General features: G+C 46.8%; 1 protein-coding gene across 2 annotated transcripts in view; it reads left to right on the forward strand.

Moving 5' to 3' along the window:
* The window catches only part of LOC119374181 (glucoside xylosyltransferase 1), a 51,088-nt gene that overhangs the window by 4,650 nt on the left and 22,283 nt on the right, over positions 1-24,155 (forward strand). Inside the window, exons 2-4 of one of the 2 annotated variants that reach the window (XM_049410910.1) lie at positions 12,280-12,487; positions 16,950-17,097; positions 20,279-20,411. In XM_049410910.1, coding sequence (XP_049266867.1) covers positions 20,373-20,411 — 39 coding nt within the window. In that variant the 5' untranslated portion in view covers positions 12,280-12,487; positions 16,950-17,097; positions 20,279-20,372. The remainder of the gene's footprint in view (positions 1-12,279; positions 12,488-16,949; positions 17,098-20,278; positions 20,412-24,155) is intronic. The other variant, XM_049410911.1, reaches the window with a different exon arrangement.

Consider the following 24,155-nt stretch of genomic DNA (forward strand, 5'->3'; position numbering starts at 1 on the left):
GTCAAAGACCTATCTCAGTATCTGTATTTGAGGATTCCAATACATGTACTTCGATATCTGTCTTCCTCAATACTTTTCTGAGTATGTCTTAAGGTCTGCCAGGAGGCAATATTGTCGCCTAAAGTTTTTAAATGAAAGTTTGCACTAACTCCTTTTACGTCAAAGACCTATGTATCTGTATTCGAGGATTACAATACATGTATTTCGATATCTGTCTTCCTCAATGCTTTTATGAGTATGTCTTAAGGTCTCCTAGGAGGCATTATTGTCGCCTAAAGTTTTTTAAATGAAGGTTTGCACTAACTCATTTACAACACCTATGCATGAAATGGCATAGTGCAGCACAAAATGGAGGAAAAAAAGCAAAGCAGCAAAGACGCACTTGCGGTTTCGTGAAATCCACGGCATTTCGAACCGGCCTCTGCCTGTACTAAGTATACGTCGTGGCATTGTGTTCTCAGAATTTCTCCAGGCAGATGACGTTCGAAGAAACCACACTGATTGCAGATGACACAGCTGCTTCCACGTTGGCAGATGCTTAGTGTCGTTCGTTTTCAATGTATCTTGCTTCCTGTCTGTAGGCCGCACTATTATCAGCCAAAGTTACGAGTTCATCCGGACGTCTGCAGTGGCCATCTCCGTAGCATATGAGAGGGACAGAGAGACAACTTAGACAACATTACAAACACAATCTCTAGCTTAATTTGCATGGTTGGTAGTACACTCGCGATTGAGTCTGGACGCTGGGACAGACATTTTACATACACTGCTCAATTTTTGTAATGTTGTTTACCAGCTGCCCCTATTATGTAGAAAATATTACGTTGGCCAAACCGGCCATTGTTTAAATGATAGGTTGAAAGAACATCTGTATAATGTTGATCGCTCCAAGCAAGGGTGGCTCTCTGCTCACTGTAGCACGTATGGGTGCAGACCAAAATATTCAGATTGTAGGATAGTCGCAAAATGCGGAGATCGCACCATACGCGAAATCGTCGAGGCAGGAAAGATTATTTCTGTAAAGGATGGTTGTGTTAGTCTCCCTTCTGTCGCACTCACTGATAAAGAAAAGATTCACTTATGTTTGTCTACGCGATGAATTCTTGTAGTATCGTTGTGTTTCGCGCATGGTTGTTGCAACAATGTGTAACTGTATAAAAAGAGAAGGCTTTTCACATAAATAAATTGTTGGAAGTTCAGCACTCTGTGTCTTCTCCTCTGTCCCCTCCTGTGTGTTGCGCTGATTTGAACTCATAATCATGTTGCATCAACACGGCCAATACTGCAGCCGGCCGAAGTGAATGACTGGAAAAGTAAGGCTTCTATTTGCAGCGAACCCAAAACCCAAAACCCAAATACCCTAAACCTTGCTTGTCAGTTACCGCGCCACTCCTGCAGAAAGCTCTTCTCGCCGTCTTTGCCGTAGTTACGATATAATTATGCTTACACGTCTCGAACCATTTGTGGTGGTTTTGGTGGTGGTGACGCCACAGGCGGTATTAGTCTGGCAGACCTGACAAGCAATTGCTCTGCCGAACGTCTCTTTCAAGCATAGGTCGGCAAACTCACTCATGAGTAGAATCACTCAAACTCCCTTCGAGCAGTGAGACTGATTCCGAGCGAGTCTGGTTGAGGAAAATTTTAGTGAGCTTGAGTCCGAGTGAGCTCGGTTGTGGTGTTTTTCGCACAGCTGCAATCTTCGTTCGGAGACGAATACGCCCCAAAACATGCGCCAGCTTGTTCAATGTCAGCTTCTGTTACTCCGATTAAATAAGCATGCCGTAGGGTGAAGACACGAGTCGGACGGAAGCCCGACTAAACTGAACATTCTTGTTGAAGCCGCGCGAACAACTAGCATCTGGTTTCTCTATTCGAAATAGCAGAGATAGGTCGGCAAACGCACTCATGAGTAGACTCACTAAGACTTAGACCGAGCAATTAAGTCTGAGCGAGTCCAGTTGAGGAAAATTTTGATGAGTCTGAGTCCGAGTGAGCCCAGAGCGAATATGTATCTCTTTAGTGAATCTGAGTGAGCTCCGTTTCTTTTGCCGGCCTATGCTTGTCAGTATTGCGTTTTACGAAGTGCCACTTAGGTCAATCTCTCGCGTACAACTTAGAAGAATGACTCACGCTTTCTTGCCCACCATCCGCGCACCTTCTGCAAGCGCAATCTGCGCAGCGCACTTGTATGGAAGCCCTCTTTCTTCAACTGTGTCCATGAGCTACCTCATTTCACTGCGAAAGCGCCTGCAGGACTATATCTAGGTCGCCGTTTCTGGCCAATGTAAATCATGGCAGGGCTGGCCTCTTGCGCGCACGATTAAAATTAATGTGAACATTGTGCATGGGCTTCATCTTTCAAGCATGTATCTAATCATCATCAACACTTGAACCCGGACTATAGTCGGGTACAACTTTAGAAAAAAGGAGAGGCCCCGCCCATATGACCGAAGCGCGGCAGCCGATTGCCTCCGCGGCAAAGAAATAGTCCCGCTTCTTCTCCTTGAGCGGAGGCACCGGCCGTCCGGCTCGTGACGTCAGTCTAGAGCGCGCGCCCATTGGTGGAAGCGCGTGTGCATCCGCCTTTGAGGTGCAAATGCCGCTTTTTTCTAAAGTTGTACCCGACTATAGTAGGTGTCTCGTTCGCTCAAACAAAGAAAAGACTTGCGGACTAACCGCCTAATTAAGGATACACACCACTTGCGGACCAATATTGTGAAGGGTCGGTCAAAATTGGTATATACGAAGCCACATACATATTGCCGAACTTCGATGCTTTAGAATTTAGGTAGCAGCGCAGAGCGCCAGACAAAAACTCTCGTTTTTGAATACAGGTCTGTAAGAGGCTTGGTAATTATTCTATTTGAATAAAATACCTAATGATACATGTCATTTGATGAAAAAAAAACAATGACCAGCGTTTACCTGACCACCCAATTATGATTTTTTCTCCTTTTTTATTATGAGAGATCGAATGACGTAGATGCAAGGTTAGCTAAAATAAGCTAAAGAAAGACACTTTGTCATGGTGCAGTGTCCGCTTGAGTGGCAGACAGCTTCTCGGCTGCACGCGCCCGGCATGTTTAAGCTATCAGACACTAAGCTACGTCTCGAGTTTTCGATTCTCACATTGTCTTCGGAAGGACATCGTCTTTCTCCGCAAATGACGTCAAGAACGCCCAGAAAGAATGCATTGTGAACCCGACATTTCTGCAAACGTAGATGTTCAAGATGCGCTGACGTCATCCATCCCTCCCCTCCTTCCGAGATGTTCTCGGTAGTATGGTGCGTGTCGTCGCTGCAGGAACAATCGGGAGCGGATATTTTTCCATGCTTGTGAGTCCCCCTCATCTGTAATTCAACAAATTTACGGCGCCCGATAATCAACACGTGTAATGTTTTGATTCTCCGCGACAAAGTGTATTTCTACTAACGTAAATGTTGACAGCTTCAGTTTTCACAGTGATTCAGCGTCAGTACGGAGTATGAGCAGTAAGCAACTATTGGCAAAACTGAAGCTTGGATGTGCACGCATACTCCGACAAAGCATATTGCGTTCAGCGACTATATGCGAAAAGTCTCAGGAAGTAAGCTTGCACAACCTTTTCTCCCCTGACAGCGACATTCACCATATTTATCTTTGTGCTTGCCTAAACTAGTCGGATAGCGCTAAGGTATTTGTTCCGTGCTCTTCCTCTATGGTCATACTTCTGTGCACGAATGTAATCAACGAGCCAGGTTCAACAATACACACACACACACACACACACACACACACACACACACACACACACACACACACACACACACACACACACACACACACACACACACACACACACACACACACACACACACACACACACACACACACACACACACACACACACACACACACACACACACAGTACGAACCTTAACAGGATTATATAGACGAAAAACATATACAGCTCCCGAGTACCACCTCCTTCACAGGTATATAGTGCTTTTGATCAGAAGGCATGCACATTTGCATTTAGAATAGATGTTGTGCCCTCGTCAAAACAAGAAAAGCAAGATGTGTTTCCGAACTTTGCATTAGACAAGGAACACTTCTCAGTTAGCGCTTTATTGTAATGTTGCTTTCTTTGGTTCTTTCGTGTTCCTATGTATTGACTAATTTGCCTATTCACATATATCTTATGCACTCATTCACCAACTTATACATTTATTGCAGCGCCGATAATTATTTATTTTCTTTCTCTTTTTGTTTTTACTGTGCAGCCCATACAGATGGAGTAGTCTAGGCGTTTTTTATCTTAGTTTCTCCGCTGCAACCAATGTGCGTCTGAACTGAACAGATTTAAATTCTATACCAAGCTTTCCTGGACCAAAAATCACGTGCGAGAGCCTTGTTCCCATCGGATGACCAGCGACAAACCAGAGCAGGCGAACACAGCGAAGGATCTTCAGCTGTACGTTAATATGAAAGCGCACATTTTAAAAACGATGTTTAAATAAAATGCGAAGGTCTTTTGATTGGCCACCACCTGCGCACACGTCAGGTAGATAGCGCAAGTTTTTGTCTTACGAAGCACTCGATGGCAGCCTTTCGCATGGACGCGCTTGTCCTCCGTACTTCTCCTACGTGTTTTCCGTCCCCTGCGCAGTTTTATTTGAACTTCAACGACCTGTTGCTAAAACAGATGGGTTTCATGCCTGCTTTACAAACGTTGTTTCTTTAGTCAACTGCCGCGTGTCTTTGATGTCCGCCGCAGAAATAGATTTACCGGCAAGGAACTACGCTATATATGTATGTTTCACGTCAGTAGAGAGGACTGATCGAGAGATCCTGAGGCCGATTTCACAACACTTTTGTTTCGGCAGTGCTTTGTGGGGTCAACGCCTCCTTTATAAAACTACGCCTGTCGATTCCCGCGCCATACAATGGGACCGCCGCGGACGCGTTGGTTCACGTGTACCTCACGGTGTGGCGCTGCTCGCCTAACACTACGCCGCCGATGAGAAGGCTGCAGAAACATGCGCGTTGCGCCCGAGTTGAGCTACTTACCTTGATTCTCAAGTTCCATATTGCACTGTATTTTATATAGTTCTTCGAATATGCTAACGAAGTTTTGCTCAGCTGCTCATATCGGTAGTTTTCATGTATTACAAGCGATTAGATCGCGTGACATTGCTGCCGTGCCCGTTTCGAGATTTTGTTCCCACGATCCAAACTTTGGTATAAGTGAACCACATCCACATAAGACATTTAACAATCGAACGTTTATTCGCAGTGGGTTTCTCAACATGCCATCTAACTCAGACCTGTACCATTTGCACCAAAGATTCACCTGTAACCGTACCAGCTTCAAGTAGTAATTTTTAGTCAGTGTAACTCCTTGTATAACATGAGGTTTTTTTCATAACATGAGTTTATAAAAGCAGCCTCCTTGGCAAGACATTTTATTTGGTGCTTGCTTTTCTGTAGGTAGGCATAGCTTGATCGCGTTTTCTTCAATGGGCTCTCTAAAATATTCACTTTCGCTTTCTATGCTCGACTGCTGACAAAGAGGTAGTGGGATAGAATCCCGGCACTTTGATGGTGATGCAGTGCTAGAAATCAGTGAACTTAGATTTAGGTGCACGTTAAAGAACCCCAGGTGGTCGAAATTCCCGGAGACCTCCACTGTGGCGTCTCTCATAACCATTTTTTTTTTGTTTTGGGACGTAATACATCAACAATTATTATGACTTTCACTTTGTTGACAAGAAACCGCAACGCTACCGGACTCCATGTAGCATATGGGAGGATACTGCGAACATTTTGTCCATCAGGCACGACAGCGCTTTTGGTAATATCATACGCCTCGTGAAAGATAGCCCGGTGCTAAAGCAGGAAAAGACAGAATTCTGTGTAGGCTCATTAGGTGCAAAGACGACTTGACGGTGTTATAACATCACTGAAAATATTAGTCCCAGGCCAATAAATCTATTTTTGCCAGCAGCTACGAGCAACCACTTCCGAAATGATCGGCAGTCAGCCGTCGACTATTCCGTTCGGACAGAGGCTAAGGGTGCTATGCAGGGTGGCCCGAGATTCTCGCTAAAACGAGTTTGCTCTGAGCTCGCACTACGGCGGTCATGACAAGAGGGCAGTAAAAACGGCTACAAGGGTATGAAAACGGCTACAAGAACGAGCATGGGGTCACAAACGCATGTGCGGCGTTTGCGACGGTTTTCAAAGCAACACCGGGTGCGAGTGCGTCAGCGCCGCCACTCAGTCAACATTTCAACAGTGCGGCGACGTCAGCGTGATTGTCGCGCTATCATTTTGCCAACTGAACATCGCGCCTCCCACAGGCGCGTTCGTGGGCGTTTGTCCTCTTTCGAGCAAGTTCTTTCATTCCACCTACAACATGGAAATTTCCACTCTCGAACGCAACAAGGGCGCACACGCAGCACTCTGGCGCAGCTCGTTCCGCTTCTCTCAAATATTACAGATAAATAAATGGACAGGTTACTGCTACTTACACTACACGTCTGAAGGTTTTTCTGCAGTAAAGAATCGGCAGAAACAATGTCTCCACAAACAAGTAAATTCAGTCGAGCCCCTCAATAACGAAATCACTCATGATGCGATTTTTGCTTGTTTTTATGAGAATTTCGTTGTCGCAAAAATAAAAAAATGCGCAAACCAAATAATTCGCGCAACTAAAATTTATTTAAAGAAGTCACTGATCTTGCTCTATCGAACTCCTCTGCAATATCCGCGTTTTTTCTGCCTTTCGCCGCTTCGGCGATAGTCCTAGTCTTCTCCTGAAATGTCAAAAACTGACACTTTTTAATACGGAACTCAAGCTCAAGTTTGCGGCGCGACGACAGCGCCGCGCCAGCCGCGCTGCGGCTCTGTCGGAAAGCTCTGAACCTCAGGCGCGGCCGACTCAGCCCCTTTCACGGTAGCGGTAGCGCACGTGCGCACGCGTTCTTCGCTCGGTGCGGGTAACTGGGGGGCCGTCAACTGGGTACGTTGAACCGAGAGGCTTGCTGTGCAAACCGCTCGACCTAGCTAATTTGCGCCCAATATCCCTCACTTCGTGTGCAGGCAAACTCATGGAGCACGTAATCCTCAATCGTCTAAACAGATTCATGGAGGAAAATCACCTCTTCCCTCCTACCATGTTTGGATTCAGGGCAGGCCTTTCCACTCAAGATGTAATGCTCCAACTCAAAGAGGAGGTACTAAATCGGGACTTCCCCCATCTTACAAAAGCACTATTGACACTCGACTTGACTAAAGCATTCGACAATGTACGACACGCAGCTATTCTCCAAAATCTCAGTCAGCTAAACGTGGGTTCGCGCACTTATCAATATGTTACAGCCTTTTTATCGAACAGAACCGTGGAGATTCATCTAGGATCGGTTAAATCCCCGACCTTCACCCTCGGCAGTAGGGGCACTCCTCAAGGGGCCGTCCTCTCTCCTTTCCTTTTTAATATAACTCTAATCCCCCTCGCGCAAAAATTATCGACCATACCGGCCCTACAACACTCACTGTACGCCGGTGACATCACGCTTTGGACCACCACGGGCAACTGTGGCACAATCGAATATACTCTCCAACGAGCAACAAAAACGGTACAAGAACACGCGCGGAGCATCGGCCTCAGCTGCTCAGCTCCTAAATCAGAACTTCTTCTCATTCGCCCCAAAGACCCTTTTCCTCCGGCAATATCAGTATATCTGGATGATCAACTCATCCCTCAGGTAAACAACATCAGAGTTCTAGGCCTCCACATTTCCAATAACGGCTCCAATTCCATAGCTATAGGTGCGATACGGAGGTCGGTGCAGAATATATCCGCCCTCATAAAGAGGATTTCTAATCGTCACAGAGGCATGCGTGAAGCAGACACGCGCCGCCTTGTACAAGCATTCTGCCTCTGTAAAATGACTTATTCCCTCCCTTATCTGCACCTTTCATCTCTCGAGAGAGATCAAGTAGATCGCCTCATCCGCACAGCATATAAAACTGCTATGCACCTTCCTAAGAGTACCGCCACGAGTAAACTGCTCCAGTTGGGTGTGCATAACACGATTGATGAATTAGTCGAAGCACACCTCATTAGCCATTATACTCGTCTTTCCCAGTCCGAAACAGGAAGGCTGCTCCTTCAGCGCCTCAAAATCAACCTCATAGGATGCACCACCCCCACGAATTCACCCCCCGAGTGCGTTAGCGACAGTCTCTTCATCCCACCATTACCCAAAAATACCCATCCAACCCATAATCACGACCGGAGAATGGCCAGGGCTAGTTCGCTTCATAAGCGCTACGCATCTTCGACCCCGGTCGCCTATGTGGATGCCGCAGAATACTCCCATCGTCCTGCCTTCGCAGTGGCGGTCTCAGATAATTCCCACAAGCTACTCTGTTGCGCCACTTTCGACCGAGTCGCTCAACCAATCGAGGCGGAAGAAGCTGCGATCGCTTTAGCTATTGCTCACACCCAGGCGGAGTATATATTCTCCGACTCAAAAACGGCCATTCGTAACTTTGCTATGCGTCGAATTCATGCACCTGCCTACCGTATCCTACAATTCGTTCCTCCTCCTAAACGAATAATCACTATTTTGTGGGTTCCAGCGCATTGTGGACATCCCGGGAATACAGCCGCCCATGAGCAAGCCCGAGCTCTCGTCAACCGGGCAGTGGACGGTCTGCCTTCCTTTCGCAGCGCGCGGGAATTCCTACTCACCTATCATGAAATTACTTTACATTACCGCAATTCCCGCATGATCTACCCACCAGCCCATAAATCGCTGTCCCAGGCTGAGCAAATCGTTTGGCGCCGACTCCAAACGGGCACTTTAATATCCCACTTCATCAATTCCCAAATTCATCAGGGTGACGCCTTACCCCATTGTCGTCTCTGCTCGAGTCCGCGAGCCGACTTTAATCACACGTATCGCCATTGTCCAAACAAGCCAAATCCCCCCTTTGAGGGGGCTGAGAGACAGGAGCGATGGGAGGCTGCTTTGCGCAGCTCACGACCGGACGACCAACTCCGGATAGTGTGCTGGGCCATGGGGGTCGCCGAAGCGCAAGGACTTTCGGCCACCTAAAGCGGCCCGAGGGCCAATCGGCTACCTTTTCCCTGCACCCATCCCCCCCCCCCCTCACCTGACCCATTTCATGGCGTCAATAAAGTTGTATCCTCCTTCTTGCTGTGCGAAGCTGCGCATTTCCGCGATCGCAGAAGCGACCCCGCGGAAGCGCAAGCGTGGTCCGAAGTATTGCGGTTTAGTGGCCAGCCACAACAGTGCAGACAACACCAAGGCACACGATTCACGTGTTAAACTGTATCGGTTCCCGGGCGTGTCGCACGAGAAATAAAGGCGGCAAGCGTGGATAGCTGAGAGCGCTGTCTCGCCTTCTATTTTGGCTGTCTGAGTTCATCGCTTTCGTTCGTTCCGACTACCTGAATCGGTAAGTAACGCGGCGCATGCACGCAGCGACTAATGATTACTCGCTGTCTTCTCGCATTGTTAAAGTCCAGTTACGGTTGTAGGTGAAGCAACTTTGTGTTTTGATTCCCCGTGCTCGTGAGACCTACCCGTCGTTGTTGAACGTTCACATTCGCGTTATACCGTTAGCGTTGCGCGGTTGGTTGAATTCAAATGAACTCGGCACATTGTCAGAAGTTCGGCGCCTGCATTTCACGCGTCGGGAAGGCTGCTTTATCGCGCCGGAACGGAAGTCTGTGCATTTTCAGCAAGCTTTGACATCGTTCTGTAGGTTTGCTTTGTTTTTGTCACTTTATTAGGGTAATATATATTTAAGCCGCTAAATATAACTGGCACTTAATACATGCTTTGCAATTGCAACCTTGAAGTAACCACCTTCTGACTTTGTGCGATTTTCTAGCCTCGTTCGCGCAGCAGGTTTTATACGCCTGTCAAGTCGATATCACAAAAAGAGACTGCAAGCATGACGCGAGAGCCGAAAAAACGAGGCGAGCAGTTCATCTTGCTTCACAGCGGTTAAAGCTCAGCTAGCTGCCTCGCGTCTTAATCGGCGGGTGATTCTCCAGCGGCACGGAGGACTTGACTCTAACCTTCTCAGGAAGCAGTGCCGTGGCCGTATAATCTTTTTTTTTTTCGCACGCCGCAAACGTTTGTTCACGAAAGTACACGGCTGCTACTGTGAGCATGCCATATCAAAACAACAATCATATGATTCGTAGTCCACGCCGCAGAACATCGATACCGTGTACGGCTTCATTTCGGAGTGCATGTGGACCATTATTCATCTTTAACATGACAGAATGAGACTTACGTCGAGGTGTACGTCCTACACGGTGTAATCGCGACTTGGGAAATGCATTTCGCTTTGAGTCGGGCGTCGTTGTCGTCGATCATCTGCTCTTCACCGTTAACGTGATTGTCGAGCCTTTCTCATTTTATGAAGTTCGCTTTTCGGAAGTGCCAGTCAAGCTTGAAAATCCTTTTGAAGCCGCAGTGCAAGCGGTACATTGCGAGGCGCCGCAAGTGCACCGCGAGAGCTCTGCACGTGCACAGAAGCGAGCATCAACGCGGTGGAGAGAAGGGAAAACACGCGCTGCTTACACCCCAGTTTCTCTTTTTCTGCCAGAGATGGTGCTGTCTGTCAAGAGCAGCAGCGCCGCAAAGCGTTGCTTGGGAAGCCTATAGGAGGCGGCATCTTTCCGGAAAGCCAAACAACACTGCACGTAAGCAAAGCGCGAGAGATCTCGGCGTGCACGTGCCGATACGCGCGACAGGAAGTAGTGACGTAGTCTAAAGAATGTCTGTCGGCATGACGTCACTGTCGTGGGTGTTGTCACTTGAAACGTCATGTACCGACGTAGTTGCCAACAGAGGCGTTAGCAAAAAAAAAAACAACGGAAAAAAGATGTATTGTTCCGATCATCACTATCTGACCGAATGTAAACAGCAATGGTCGCACCGATGCTTGTTGGCGGGATTCCGCCACATACGTCGGGTAGATACGTTTAAACACATGCGCCGGACTTGTCGAATCAGCGGTGCTGCAATTTTCGAACTTCGAAGTTCCCAACTAGCTCATGTGTTCAAAAAAAAATGTTCGGATCACTACCTGAAACTTTCCTTATTGCGGGAGTGCTCTTTAAAATCTCTTCGCTGTTGGGAGGAAGCAAATTCATTGAACTCAGTGGACGTTCACCGGGGACGTCAGAGTTCTTTGTTGCCGCTAGATTTTCGTTCTTGAACGCTTTCGTCATTGAGGGGTTCAACTACTGTACCCTTTCTCGCCGCAAATACCACCAGGGGCGCTTGCTTCCTGGCTGTGAGTGGTACGTCGTGAGCACGGTGAAATTGAATGCGAGACATCGTAGCCATGTGATGGTATAACCTTTAGTTCTTCGTGCGCGTGTGCACTGTCTGCGTGAGTAAGCGCATAGATTAATCGTGCCGCTCGCTGGCGTTGCGGCGTGAGCACTGTTCCTCGGCAAGAGCAAACGCGGTGGGCGGAGCCGATCTTTGCCGTGTGCGCACGTCAATCGAACTGACTGACGCGCGAACTCGGGTGTTGATTCTGAAAAGGCCACAGTTCAACTCGTGACTGTCATAGTGCCGGCGTGCGCGTCAAGTGTTTCATGCGGCGAACGCTAAGCAGCAGCTTCTTTGCGTATAAAATATTTTGGTCAGCTTGCACTACTGCGTGAGGCTGGAGCCATCGGAGGAGCTTGTGATTACCTTGCTTCTTCCAGCTTTTTACATGGCTCGACTGCTCAGCCTGCTGAACATATGAAAACAAACATATGAAAAAAGATGCCTCTGGTTTGAGGACGCCCCCCAACTTTGTCGACCGCCATTGACGTGACGCCGCGTTGCATCGTAACCAATGGAACGCTGCGCGCGCTGAGGGATGGATTTGAGCTTTTCATACTGTTAGTTTGTTTAAAAGGCGGTGTCGCCATAGCTCTGGAAGATTCCGAGTTTCGCCAAAATCGGGCCGTCCTACATAGCACTCCAGTTCTCTAGAAAGTGAAGCCCATCTGTCACGTATATTTTACTGTCATGTTTTTCTGTGGTCTTCCTAGTAAGAAATTTCATGTTAAAAAAAACGCAAGGTGACAAACATGAACGCCCGCAGGCGCAGAACGACAAACATTGCAAATTAAGCGATTTAATAGCCTCTACGATGTTCCGCCCTTTGTATTTACGCACAACATTTGTTGCAACTCAGCATTCTTAGGACTAATAGAATGCGTTGGCGATATCTTGTTCTTGCAGCGCAGATTAAGGAGCATCATGGCCGATGTCCGCCTTACGCACCTATTTTTCGCATTGTGCGCGCTGATGGTATTTGGCTCCTTTCTTGTGACCCGGCTGGGGATCGTCAATTGAAAGTAAACTGGCCTGAGTTCCGTGATGTAGCAGAACAAAGAGTCGAGGAATCTACTACCTTCAGTTCTGTGGCACTTGCAAGGCCTCCTGTGAGGTGAGTATTTCTCAGTCGCTGCTCGAAAACAGCGGCGCTGTGAGTTCGTATATAACAAAAAAAAACCTCGTATTTCTTGCCATCTTTAAAGAACTTCTGCGAATATCACAGAAATCTTTTTAAACCTCGCTGCAGCACAAAACCTTTTTAAGATTCATAAAACCGTATGTATATACTAATGACAAGTTTTTAACAGGTAATGCAGCTGGATCCCACGTGCCCTGACATTGACAAATCCTCTTTATAGAAACTTTGGATCCATAGATGTGCATTGTTCAGCAATTTCGCACCACGTCAAGCCTTCATATTCCCCTAAACCTCTCTACTGCATAGACTAAACCATATTTTCAATGTTTGTCTTCTTTCGGACTTGAACGTTGTATACGATAGACTCCTCAACTGGAGAGATAATTCCCAGGTGTGGCAACAGCGCCCGATTGCTTGGAAAGCGAATGTTTTGAGTACCGTTCATTGGAGGTAATTCTCAAAGTTTCACAGGCAAGTAGACCGTTTAGAAACGCGACGTGAGGGGTTGATTATTCACTGGACAGTTGCCGTTAAAGGCCCAGCGGCACGGCTTTAAATTGCTAGAGCCCGCGCGATTTCTTCCAAAGCATTTTCCTCAATGTTGATGTCGTCTGCAACGATCTCTCGACGTCGAGAGCAAAGGTTTATGGACGAGACATATTTGGTCCTCGTAGGGAGTATATGGCGTCATCAATATGCGGCATGGGGTAGTCATCATTGCACATAATTCTGGACAGTGGTTGGGCGCAAAGGCGCTACCAGTCATTTATCTTTTGAAGGGCCAAATTTTCCGGTACGGACACGATTACGGCTACATAGGGTCATCACAGAGTTACCGCGAAATGCAAAAACAATTAAGGTAGCTTCGCACTAGGCGTGCTAAGACTGAAGGAAGTGCGGAGCTGTGCAGCCTTCTTTGTCTCTCCTCGGCGTTCTCTTTCTTTCATCATCTCGCTCCTCCTTTTTGTCCTTTTCCGTTTTCCCTGTCTTTTTCTCTCTCTTTATTTCTTTTTATTTCTTCCTCTGTCTTTATCTGTCTTTCTCTTTCTTGCTCTTTCTACTTTTCCACCTTTTTTTTCTTTTCTTTCTACCTCTTTCAATTTCTCGCTTGCTTCCTCTTTTTTTCTATTTCATACGCGCTTTTGCCTGTGGTTCGCCAAGCGACGACAGCATACAACAGCCCGGGCCCCTAAAGTCCTCCGCACTTATCATCATCAAGGCGTTCGAAGAACAAGAGGAAGAAGACTTCTCCTTGGCGGGAGCGCGCGCTCAGTATGTTACAGATGGCTATGTTCTTCGTGGTTTTTTGCTTGCGTTACGCCAAGCTACGACAGCATATGACATCATATGAATGGCCGGACCCGTAATGTCATCCGCACTTAAAGGGGCCCTCCAACACTTTTCTTGAAGCGCCTACATCGCTTCCGACCGCATCAAGGCGTAGTGGCGCTCGCCAGAACTATTGCGGGCGGAAAGGACGAAGATGAGCGCTGGCCTATGACTGGATAAATGTAACGTTAGAAGTATTAACGGCGTTGCTTCACAAAATGGGTCATTATTGGGTTTAGTTTTTCTTTAGCATGCTTTTTTTCACTGCACACCAACTAGACGAACGACCTTAGACTTTTTCAGCTTTAATACTGCAGCGCCCGGCAAAGAATGCACCGAACGCCACGGCGCTGGAGGAAACGCGCTGGGGACGCTCCAGGCGCCGTTGTTGGTAGAAACTGAAGGGGAAAAAATTGGCCGCGTATCTGCATGCTTCGCTGCAAATGTCGTCGAAAGACGATAGAAGAGGCGCTGCGTGAGATATGGACGCCATTTGGCAATACGTCGGGAAACATGAGCTTGTGCCCTTCCTCCGTGGCCGAGGGCTTTCGTCGGCGTGCATAGCGTCGCATTTTCAGCGCAACTTAAGAAACTAGAGTCCTTAGAATTACGTATCCATGTATTTTCTAGTAAAGGAACACACCACCTATTACTTAAGTAGTGATGTTGTGCCTCAGATATGCGTAATGTTTGCTTTTTGATCCACAATGTACACAAGTATGAACCTAGCCACTAGTTCAAGATGGCTGGGCGTTCGGCAAGTGGTTCAACTTTGGCCGCGTGGCTCAATCGGGTGACAGACAGACAAATAGAAAGACAGACAGACAGACAGACGAAAAGTTCTGCGTATAAGTTCCCCAAGAGAGACTATCGTCTTTAAAAAATGTAAGAGCGTTGATATAGACGCCGTCGCAACAAGAAAGATGACTAAAACTACAAAACATGATACAGGCGTTCGTGATCTGCCTCGTTTCGCAAGTGCAGTTCACTCTTAATGTACCACATCGTTTGTTACTATCGCAACGGCGTCATCATTGCGTTGGAAAGAACGGGCAACATTGTATGCAAGCTTCCCGTACGTAAGATCTTTCAGTTCATTTCATTGGGGCGCCATCAAACGTCACAGGGCGAGTGAAACGTGGTCAGGTGACCCCGCGAAAATCGAGTTGAGGGTAGGCCTCCATTTTATTGTATTTTGAGAGTTCTAGGCTGAATAAGTTCGGAGTGCGTGCCCCAATCGCTGCCGTTCTTGCGGCACTAATCTCTTCAGCCTTCACACTACGGAACCCGAAAGTAAAAAATGTAAAACAATGAGGTCTGGAAAAGTGTTAGAGGGTCCCTTTAGAAGTACCAAATAAATAATTTTTAACAGGCGGCACACCGTCGAGACGCCTGCAAGAGTGGGCAAATGAAGCTTCCTTTTCTGAAAATGTGACATCTGACAGTCGTTGGCAGGCGTGATGCTACCCGAAGACCCTCTTCTGCGAATTACTTGTGTCCTGTGGTTAGAAAATACGCCAGGCCTGCGCGGAACACGCAGCACAGTCACAGCGAAAGCTGGAGGCGCACTACAGAAGAGGGCGGAACGAGAAAACACAACGTCCAAGCTGACTGTGAGATCATAAGGGCATGTTCTATAGCCCGATACAACTTATGAAGTCCGCAGAGGCCCCGCGCAGATAACGAAAGCGCGCCAGCCGATCGCCTCAGCGACTAAAGAAATAGTCCCGCTCATTCACTAGGCAATGTTCTTCGAGGGCGGGGTCACCGGCCGTCAAGATCACGATGTCAGTATGTAGTGGGCGCCCATTGCGTGCATCAGGCTTTGAGGAGGAAATGCTGCGGACTTCTAAAGTGGTATCCGACTATGGAATGACGAACAAAACAGTTAGGTTTTCAAGAACGGCCCATGCCGCTTACCATGCGCAGTGAGCGTTCTTTCATCAGCGACACATACCATGCCCCAGGAGGCCGTTATTTCCAGATTAATTTGTCTCATTATATTGGGGACGCTTAGATGGCATCATCGGACAACGAGGACCTCTTGCTTCTTTCAAAATGCGCATGTGTTCTCAAATAGCAATCATGAAATTTCATACTCAGCAAGCGAATGCTGTAGTCGGGGAGGCTTCAGCCATTACAAAACAAAGGATCACGTCACTGAACTTGCCTTTCTCTCAGTCCGGGTAAGCAACACTGCCTTTTTCAGCTTTGCGTGGTTTTGCTAAATTATTTATCGTTCACCTTCCCTCTTGGCGCTTCAGTGCTCAGTACTCGTATTTCATAGCAAGGCGTATTTACTGAGCAACTGCAAGTGAAACGTGCATTGTCTTAATGCGTACCACCGCCGCGTGTGTCAATATCACGATGATTGATACATGTGCACCGTCGATGAGGAAAATAGCACGCGCAGTATCTTCAGCGCTGCGCGCCGTATCGTTCTACGCTCACTAAAGTTCTCAATATCCAGCCAAGCTGCTCGGTGCTACATAACGGGATTGATATTTCATCACAAGAGAGAGAGAGAAGGAATACAGGAGAGGCAAGGGGGTTAACTAGACGACGTCCAGTTTGCTACCCTACACATGGGTAGGGGAATAAGAGAGGGAGAGAGAAGGAATATAGGAGATGCAAGGAGGTTAACTAGACTACGTCCAGTTTGCTACCATACACATGGGTAGGGGAATAAGAGAGAGAAGGAATATAGGAGTGGCAAGGAGGTTAACTAGACTAAGTCCAGTTTGCTACCCTACACATGGGTAGGGGAATAAGAGAGAGAAGGAATATAGGAGAGGCAAGGAGGTTAACTAGACTACGTCCAGTTTACTGCCCTACACATGTGTAGGGGAATAAGAGAGAGAGAGAAGGAGAGGAACATTTCACAACACACACACACAGTGCAGGATTTCACAGGCGCTCACTTAATGATGTTGCCTTCAAGTACTCTCTCGGCTGATGTGCTGCGAGACCAGGCTCCCAAGATCTTTCCTTCAGTAGAGGGCCGATCATCGAGTCTTATCTAAAAGCACACAGCGCTCTCACATGCCTTACTCATTTCTTTTAAGAGATGTGTAAACTTGCATCTCACGCCCCACTCTCTTTACAGTGAGAAAATGACCCTTGTGTACGTCATATGCGAGCACCATTTTGATCTCGGCCTCGTTGCCATCAAGTCAGCCGTAGCCTACTCCACGACGAGGCTACACCTTATCGTCATCGCAGATAAGTACAACGAAGAAAGGATGCGAAATGAGGTAAGCCAGCACATATGCATAAACCGAGTCTTCCACAGATGCGAATTCTTCCCGACAGTTTTTGTCCGTTGTAACGCAATGTACCGAGAACTTTAACGGTACCGATCTGAGTCATGCAGCGATTATAAGGAATTGATTATACTTATTTCCTTCGTAATAAGCAGTCTCTCCTCGTCGAGCTTTTTCGAATTACAAGAGTTAGTTTTACTACCACTCACAAGAGCCCGGATAAACTTAGGTTGTCATGCAATAAAGAGAATTCCTTTAGTATTACATCACGTCAAATATGCAAAATATATTCAAGAAGCACTATACTGACGCAAAATGTGATCCGTTTTCGCGACTACAGTTACCTCAACGATTAATTCGCTGTGCATCAAAGGAGCCGCGTCATAGAATATCACAATATCTTGATGACGAATGAGATTGAAAAGGTAACCTTGTAAAATTTGCAAACCTCGAGCGATTTGCAAAATAAACCCGACACACCAGTTTTGCGTCTCCACCTTTCTATCTAGCGTGCTCACTGCCCACTAATTTTTACACTCCCCTAAACCTTGTTTCTTCAAGCCACGAGAAACCACTTGTGGCATATTCAGGACAACGGACGCTCAGCGAGAGATCTTCAGTGCAATTTACGTTTCTGGAACGGATCTCCCGTACAGGTTGGGCAGCAAGGAAAAAAAGCCTGACATCTAGATCACTCGGTAACGATGTGAACCCTATAGAAAGCTTGTGTATCATCCATGACCATAATCTATCACAAATATGGAATATAATCCCTCATATTTACGGAATGTCTTCCACATAATGGCGAATATTCTAGTGGAGACAGTAAAGGCAAGGTGGGTGTTGTGGGGTCCCCCTCCAAGCAAGTGAGAAACCTTTTGCTCTGCGTTCAGCTGATCACCTTGAACCGGGTCAGAAAGACAGCATCAACGGATGCACACGATAGGCCCAGAGAAGGCACTTACAGTATGCAATTGTTGCTGCAAATTTGTGTTCCATTTCGATTCCAGTTCGGCGTAGTCTACGACACGCCGACGCATAGGTGTCTTTCTTGTTCTCTGGGATGGGGGGGGGGGGGGGGTGCATAATATGCATTAAGCGCGGATTCAGTGCGCCATAAAGCAACATCCACGTTTTCTCCGCCATGTCCAGTAAAATATCCAGCAGTATGATTGAAAAGGCTCCAACATAATGCTGGATTGTGGTAATGGATGATGAACAAATGTTCGGTAGGGCTATTGCGTCTGTAAGTTCACAAATACCTTCCTAGACCGAAGACGATCGCGATTTAGTGCAGAAGGCCTCGCGCTCTTTCTTTCGCGGTTGTTGCGCTCGAAGGTACAACATTCACACGCACGAATGCCTACGTCACAGACGGTTCTTGGAAAGTCCACGGCTGCTCTGAAGTGGCACGTGCGCGCTCGCATCTAGAACCGAAGGAGAACGACACTGACCATGTCTCGTGACTTCACTTTTTTCGTCCAATGCAGAGCGCGCAATGTCGCCTTTGAAAATGCGCTAAGAAACGGCATAGGAAACGAGGAATAAAGAGGCCGTGCGCTTCATGTCTACATGACGTGCTGCCTTTCTTGTGGCATTTTGCAGAAGGCAAGTGAGCTACGCCACTTCTGGACGCTAGCCGAAACAAAGGGGCAGACAATTCTTCTAGCGCAAAATCAGGACAAAGACAATAGGTACACGAAGATGAGCGCAGAGTTTCCTCTGGCAGCGAAGCTCGCCTCATGGAGGCATGACAACAGGATAGTTCAATTTCTCTACCAGTTACAACAAGCGATCCAGTCGAAACACATTTCCAGTAAGGTGTCGCTGCAGATGGCACTAAATAGTTTCAAGCCACGCAAGCCTCGATGAAGCCTCGTAAGGGGCGATTCAAGAGTGGCTAAAGGCTGATTGAAACCAATGAGAGGGATCGAGCGAAGACTGTCTTTGTGAGTTAATATTTGTGTCATACGTACATCGCAACGATCTAAGTTGAGAGGGGCAGAGCGCTTAAAAACTTGAAGTGCTAGAGATTTTATTTTTTTATTTTTACCTTGCTGGGCAGCCCCAATGAGGCTATTGCAGGAAGGAAAAAAACAACAACAAATGAGCATTCATGAACAGGCATCCAGAATCGATTTAAGTTCCGGGCAATCAATTCCAGGCTTCGATCGTTGAAGGAAAAAACTTTATTTGAACATCTCAGTGCGGGTGATAAAGGTTGCACTGCTAAGGGGGTGGTCGCTCCTCGTAGATGACGGTCTGGAAAACTTAAGATAATTGTCTCGAGTGTCGAGGCGGAGGGAATGGATTAAAGCGTAAAGAAATTTTAGGCATTCAACAGGCGGTGCTTTGCAAATGCAGTGCAATATAACTGAGGAAAGGAAAACTGACACAGGAAAGCATTGTCACATTTTTTTGCATACAAAGCGCACAGCCCTTTCAGAACGAATTCTAGTTTTTTCGATATCACATTTCCTATAGGGGTTCCACAACACAACGCAGCCATATTTGAGAATGGGACGAATGGTAGTTTTGTACGTAAGAAGTTTAGTTTCTTGAGGAGCGAGACAGATAATAATAATAATAATATCTGGGGTTTAACGTCCCAAAACCACGATATGATTATGAGAGACGCCGTAGGGGAGGGCTCCGGAAATTTTGACCACCCGGGGTTCTTTAACGTGCACCTAAATCTAAGTACACTTAACTGCACTTAACTCACTTAACGCACTTAACTCACTTAACTGCACTTAACTCGGTCACTTGAGCATTGGGCTGGGGGAACTGTAAGATTAACTGCACCCACACGCCATGGTCTATAGCACTGGAAGCAGTACGACTTCCGTAGAAGAAGCTCTCAGCGTTCCCTTGAAGGGTGGCTCCTTCTAGAAGAAAGCCACAGTGCCTTCGGTGTGAAATTACGACCGTGCTCCCGCATCCTAGCCGTTGGATACGTTGCAGGCAGAATTACCACGAGTGACGTATGCGCCGTGCTTGCTTAGGATAATGCTCAAACTCGACGAAAGACACCGTAAAATTATATATGCGTATGTTGCAGACTAAGATTACGGTACGTTTGAACACTGTAAAACGACGAATATGTATGTATTGACTATAGATTTACTCTTTTTTTATTCGCCTTTGCCTACCGCACTCGTCGTGGTTAAAGTACTCCTCCTGGCCAGATAGCGTCAAGAAGCGGGTCAGCTGTGATGTGATGCCTGTTCTGGTTCCCCAAGGAAAACTACCGCCAGTGGTGGGCAATGTTCAGGCCTTGTACAACACAGAGGCTCTTTTTAACGGTATGTACGCATCTGAAGTTATAACAAACCATAACGAATTATAACGAGGTTATAACAAATTTAGTGCTACCACATTTCTTAGAGTTTGGGATGGTCAAAACTGTACAACTCCAGAGAAGACGAAAGTTAAACTAAAGGGAAGGGTTAAAATTCACAACCCTTCAAGATGGAAGCCCTTGGCTGCCGCTGCATGCTCTGCGGCCGCGGGATGCCATTGTTTACGCGTCCATTCGCTCTTCCGTGCGCGTTGGTGCTCCTTGAGTTCCCGCTCTTCTTCCGCCGAGAGACGCCACTCGTCCGTCCCATAGCAAGTCCGAAGGGCAACGCCTGTTAACAGTGCTAGCGCGATGTGCCACGTCACGAAACAAAGGGGCACAGCGATTGGTAGGAAGTGCCGCCGCCGAGTATCGCGACACTTTTGAAACAAGCATTCGCGATGGCGAGGGGGAGAAGGCCGATGGGCATGTCAATTTTTGTTATACGCGTCTTTCGTCTGCGGACGCGATCCACCAGAGCCTGGCCATATACTGCTTTGCTGCAATATTGTCGTGGCACTCATATTAATAACAAAGGAATAAACTGCGCTATCAGGCCTTACCCTATACCATGTACGATAAAAAGGTTACTTAGCTTGGAATGATCTCCCACTGACTTGTGCATGTCGACGTTCTAAGATATGAGCTGCGATTCTATCTTCGTCGGATACTCAGCGTTATTCCCGAGTAATTTTGCTGGCTGTAGGTTATATTTTTGATGACTCAAGCACAGCTCATTGTGTATCTTGCGAACTTTTGTCGTTATATTTCTTTTTCACACTAGACCTACACATCAGCCGAGCGAAGTCTCTCCCTCAAATCTGGGTACGTGCGTATCTGCAATGGTTTTAACGGTGCAATGAAGTTTCGTCGCTCCATATCGCTGACAAAGGTGTCCAGCATTTTTGAGAGGAATCCAAGACATATGAAAGACGAGACTGAAGCAGTTCAACATCATCGAGATAATGGCCTATCTTCCGAAGTGGGTTGCGCCAAATGTCTGAGGAACAACATCAAAAACAGCAACAATCGGGAGTGACACTGCCAGTCCAGCGCTATCCGATAGCAAACAATGCTCGCCAATAATATGCTCTACAGCTTCACTCGGCAGGTGGAATCGCGAGGACGTCTCCTTACCTTCGTTCTTCAGCTTACCGTTATCGATTGAGGCTTTCAGTTCTCTGTATTTACTCTTCGCTGTCGTGCCTGGTGAGGACCACTGGTAGTTGGTATGGTTCATAACACCTTTGGTCAGCATATGTGTACGATTTCATGCATGACCTTCTATGGAGATGCGGTATCGTTCCTAGTGTAATACACGTGCGCTCTTATGCATGGTTATTCACACCCTTCCGTCGAAGGTCTGGTGTACCTTGTGCAAACTTTCGAAACAGTCAGTTTCACAGCTGGAAATGTTTGGCGCGTGTGGGCTTTGCGCCAAAACACAGCGGCTGTTCGACAGTGCGCTGCGTAGACGTACTCATCGCAGCTGTAGGAAAGATCAAGTCTGTCGGAAGCCGTCTTTTGATTCTACGTTGGAAAGGTTGGAGAATGTTTCCACTCTCTACCCGCACACACTTCACACGCTTCTTTGGAAAACCTCTTTCGTGAGCGAGTGATAACGCCTACTTATGTTGACTGCATTCACATAGATCCAGTATACCTTAAACGTCACTGCCTTACGGCTTACGAAAGATAAATGTTGAGGCCGAGAGTTGGAGCGTGTTCTCGTTTATTAACCGCCTACGTTCTGAGGGTAATTAGTTTTCTACCCAGTTCTCCAAATATCGAGAATATAACCCACAGACCTACCGTTATGCTATGCCGGTCAATCTTCTCAACCTTTTTACAGCGAAGGTACAAAACGAAGCTTTTGGAGGGTCGCGCCCGCGGCAGGAACGATGCGTAGAACAACACTTTTCTGCGCCCCTCATCACGACAGATGCCTCATTCACAACTGTCACGATACTCGGCGGCGGCACTTTTCACCAATCGCTGTGCCCCTTTGTCTCGTGACGTAGAGATCATGCTAGCGCTGTTATCAATAGTTGCCCCTTTGGACCTGCTATGAGACGGACGCGTGTCGTTAGCTAGGAGGAACAAGAGTGGCCATTGAAGGAGCGCGAACGGGCGCGAAAATGACGTGAAGTCGCTGCCACAAAATTTGCAGCCATGCCTCATCTTACCAAAGTGGAAAACGACAGCTGAAAACCGCATATTCCTACGGTGTTCCACGTTGGTTCACGCACATGACCGTTTCCAATATAGCAGGCTGAATAATTATGTGATAGCCTCACCTAACGAAAAAAAAAATGTTTTAAGAGCAACATTCTCAGTATGTTCATTGATTTTATTCCTTTTTTTTTTTTGCTTGCAATATCTTCTCCAATACCACATTTTTGAGGACTGCGGCAGTTGAAGCATTTCCCTGTATATAACGATATAAACTCGGTAAATACCTTAAAAACTACACAAAGCAAACTAGTGGGCCTATAATTCTCCTTTCTTAAGCGTTGTCCTGGGTATGTTAGGGATTACATGACTTTTTTTTAAATATTAAGTGTAATGTGCGGCTTAGTTGTGTGTGACTAAACAGTTAATACTACATATTTTGTTCAAATCGCAGAAGTTCTTGACTCAGCGTTCCGTCGAGGCAGAGTAATATTATACCAAAGCTGTTAAGGCCGAGGTTGGCCGTGTGTCGTAGATAGAAAATGATCGTCATCATGATCCGGCACGAGCCATCATCATCCTCTTCTTTATCGGCTTCCTCTTCATCCTCTTCTGCTTCGCTACCAGAAGACGTGCGCTGCTTTCTTCGGCGAGGGATGCAATAACTTGAGGGGCGAGAGAACCAGTACTGTAATGGGGAGAAACAAAGGAAGGAATGAATCAATCAATAAATGATAAAGATAAAGGAATAAAGAAAGGGCGAGATTCGAACTTGCGTACCCACGAACCGAAGGCGAGCGTCCTAACCACTAGGCTATCGAGGCACGCTATCAGATCAGAGCAAAGTCATATATCGTATAATACAGCGAGGTGGTGGGAAAGGGTAGTGAGGATGAGATGGACATATGTGAGGACTAGGAGGGGGAAATAAGAAGGGTGGGAGAGGGAGTACAAAAAGAGAGACAGAGGGAGAGAGATTGAAGGAAATGGAAACAGAGAAATATATAGAAATAAAGAGGAAGAACCAGAGAAAAGGTAGAAGGAGAGAGAATGAATACAGAAGGAGAGAGAGAAATAAGAAAGGGAACAGAGAAAAGGATAGGAGGTGAGAGACCCACTACACAGAGAGATAGAGATAGAGAAACAGACATGGAAATAAATATAAAAAAGAGCGAAAGCAACGGAAGAAAGCCATTAAAAGACGGAAAGAAAGACAATGAAATAGACAGGGGGCGAAATAGTTTGAAAGCAAGAAAAGATAGAGGGCGAGAGACCGTCTACAGAGAGATATATATAGAGAAAGAAATAACAGTCGGAAGAAACTGATAAAGAGATAGGAGGCGAGAGACCAACTACGTAGAGAGGGAGCGAGAAACAAAGACACAGAAAGAAAGAGAAAAAAGCGAAGACAGGGAAGAGAGCGAGAAAAAGGCAGAAAGACAAAACAAGAAAAAGCGATAAAGCAACATACAAAAAAAAGAAGTTATAACTTAAATAGGGAAAGCAAAGCCATGTATAGTACAGTATAGCAAGTGTA

The sequence above is a fragment of the Rhipicephalus sanguineus genome, chromosome 11 (assembly GCF_013339695.2).
Source record: "Rhipicephalus sanguineus isolate Rsan-2018 chromosome 11, BIME_Rsan_1.4, whole genome shotgun sequence".
In the NCBI taxonomy this organism is placed as follows: domain Eukaryota; kingdom Metazoa; phylum Arthropoda; class Arachnida; order Ixodida; family Ixodidae; genus Rhipicephalus; species Rhipicephalus sanguineus.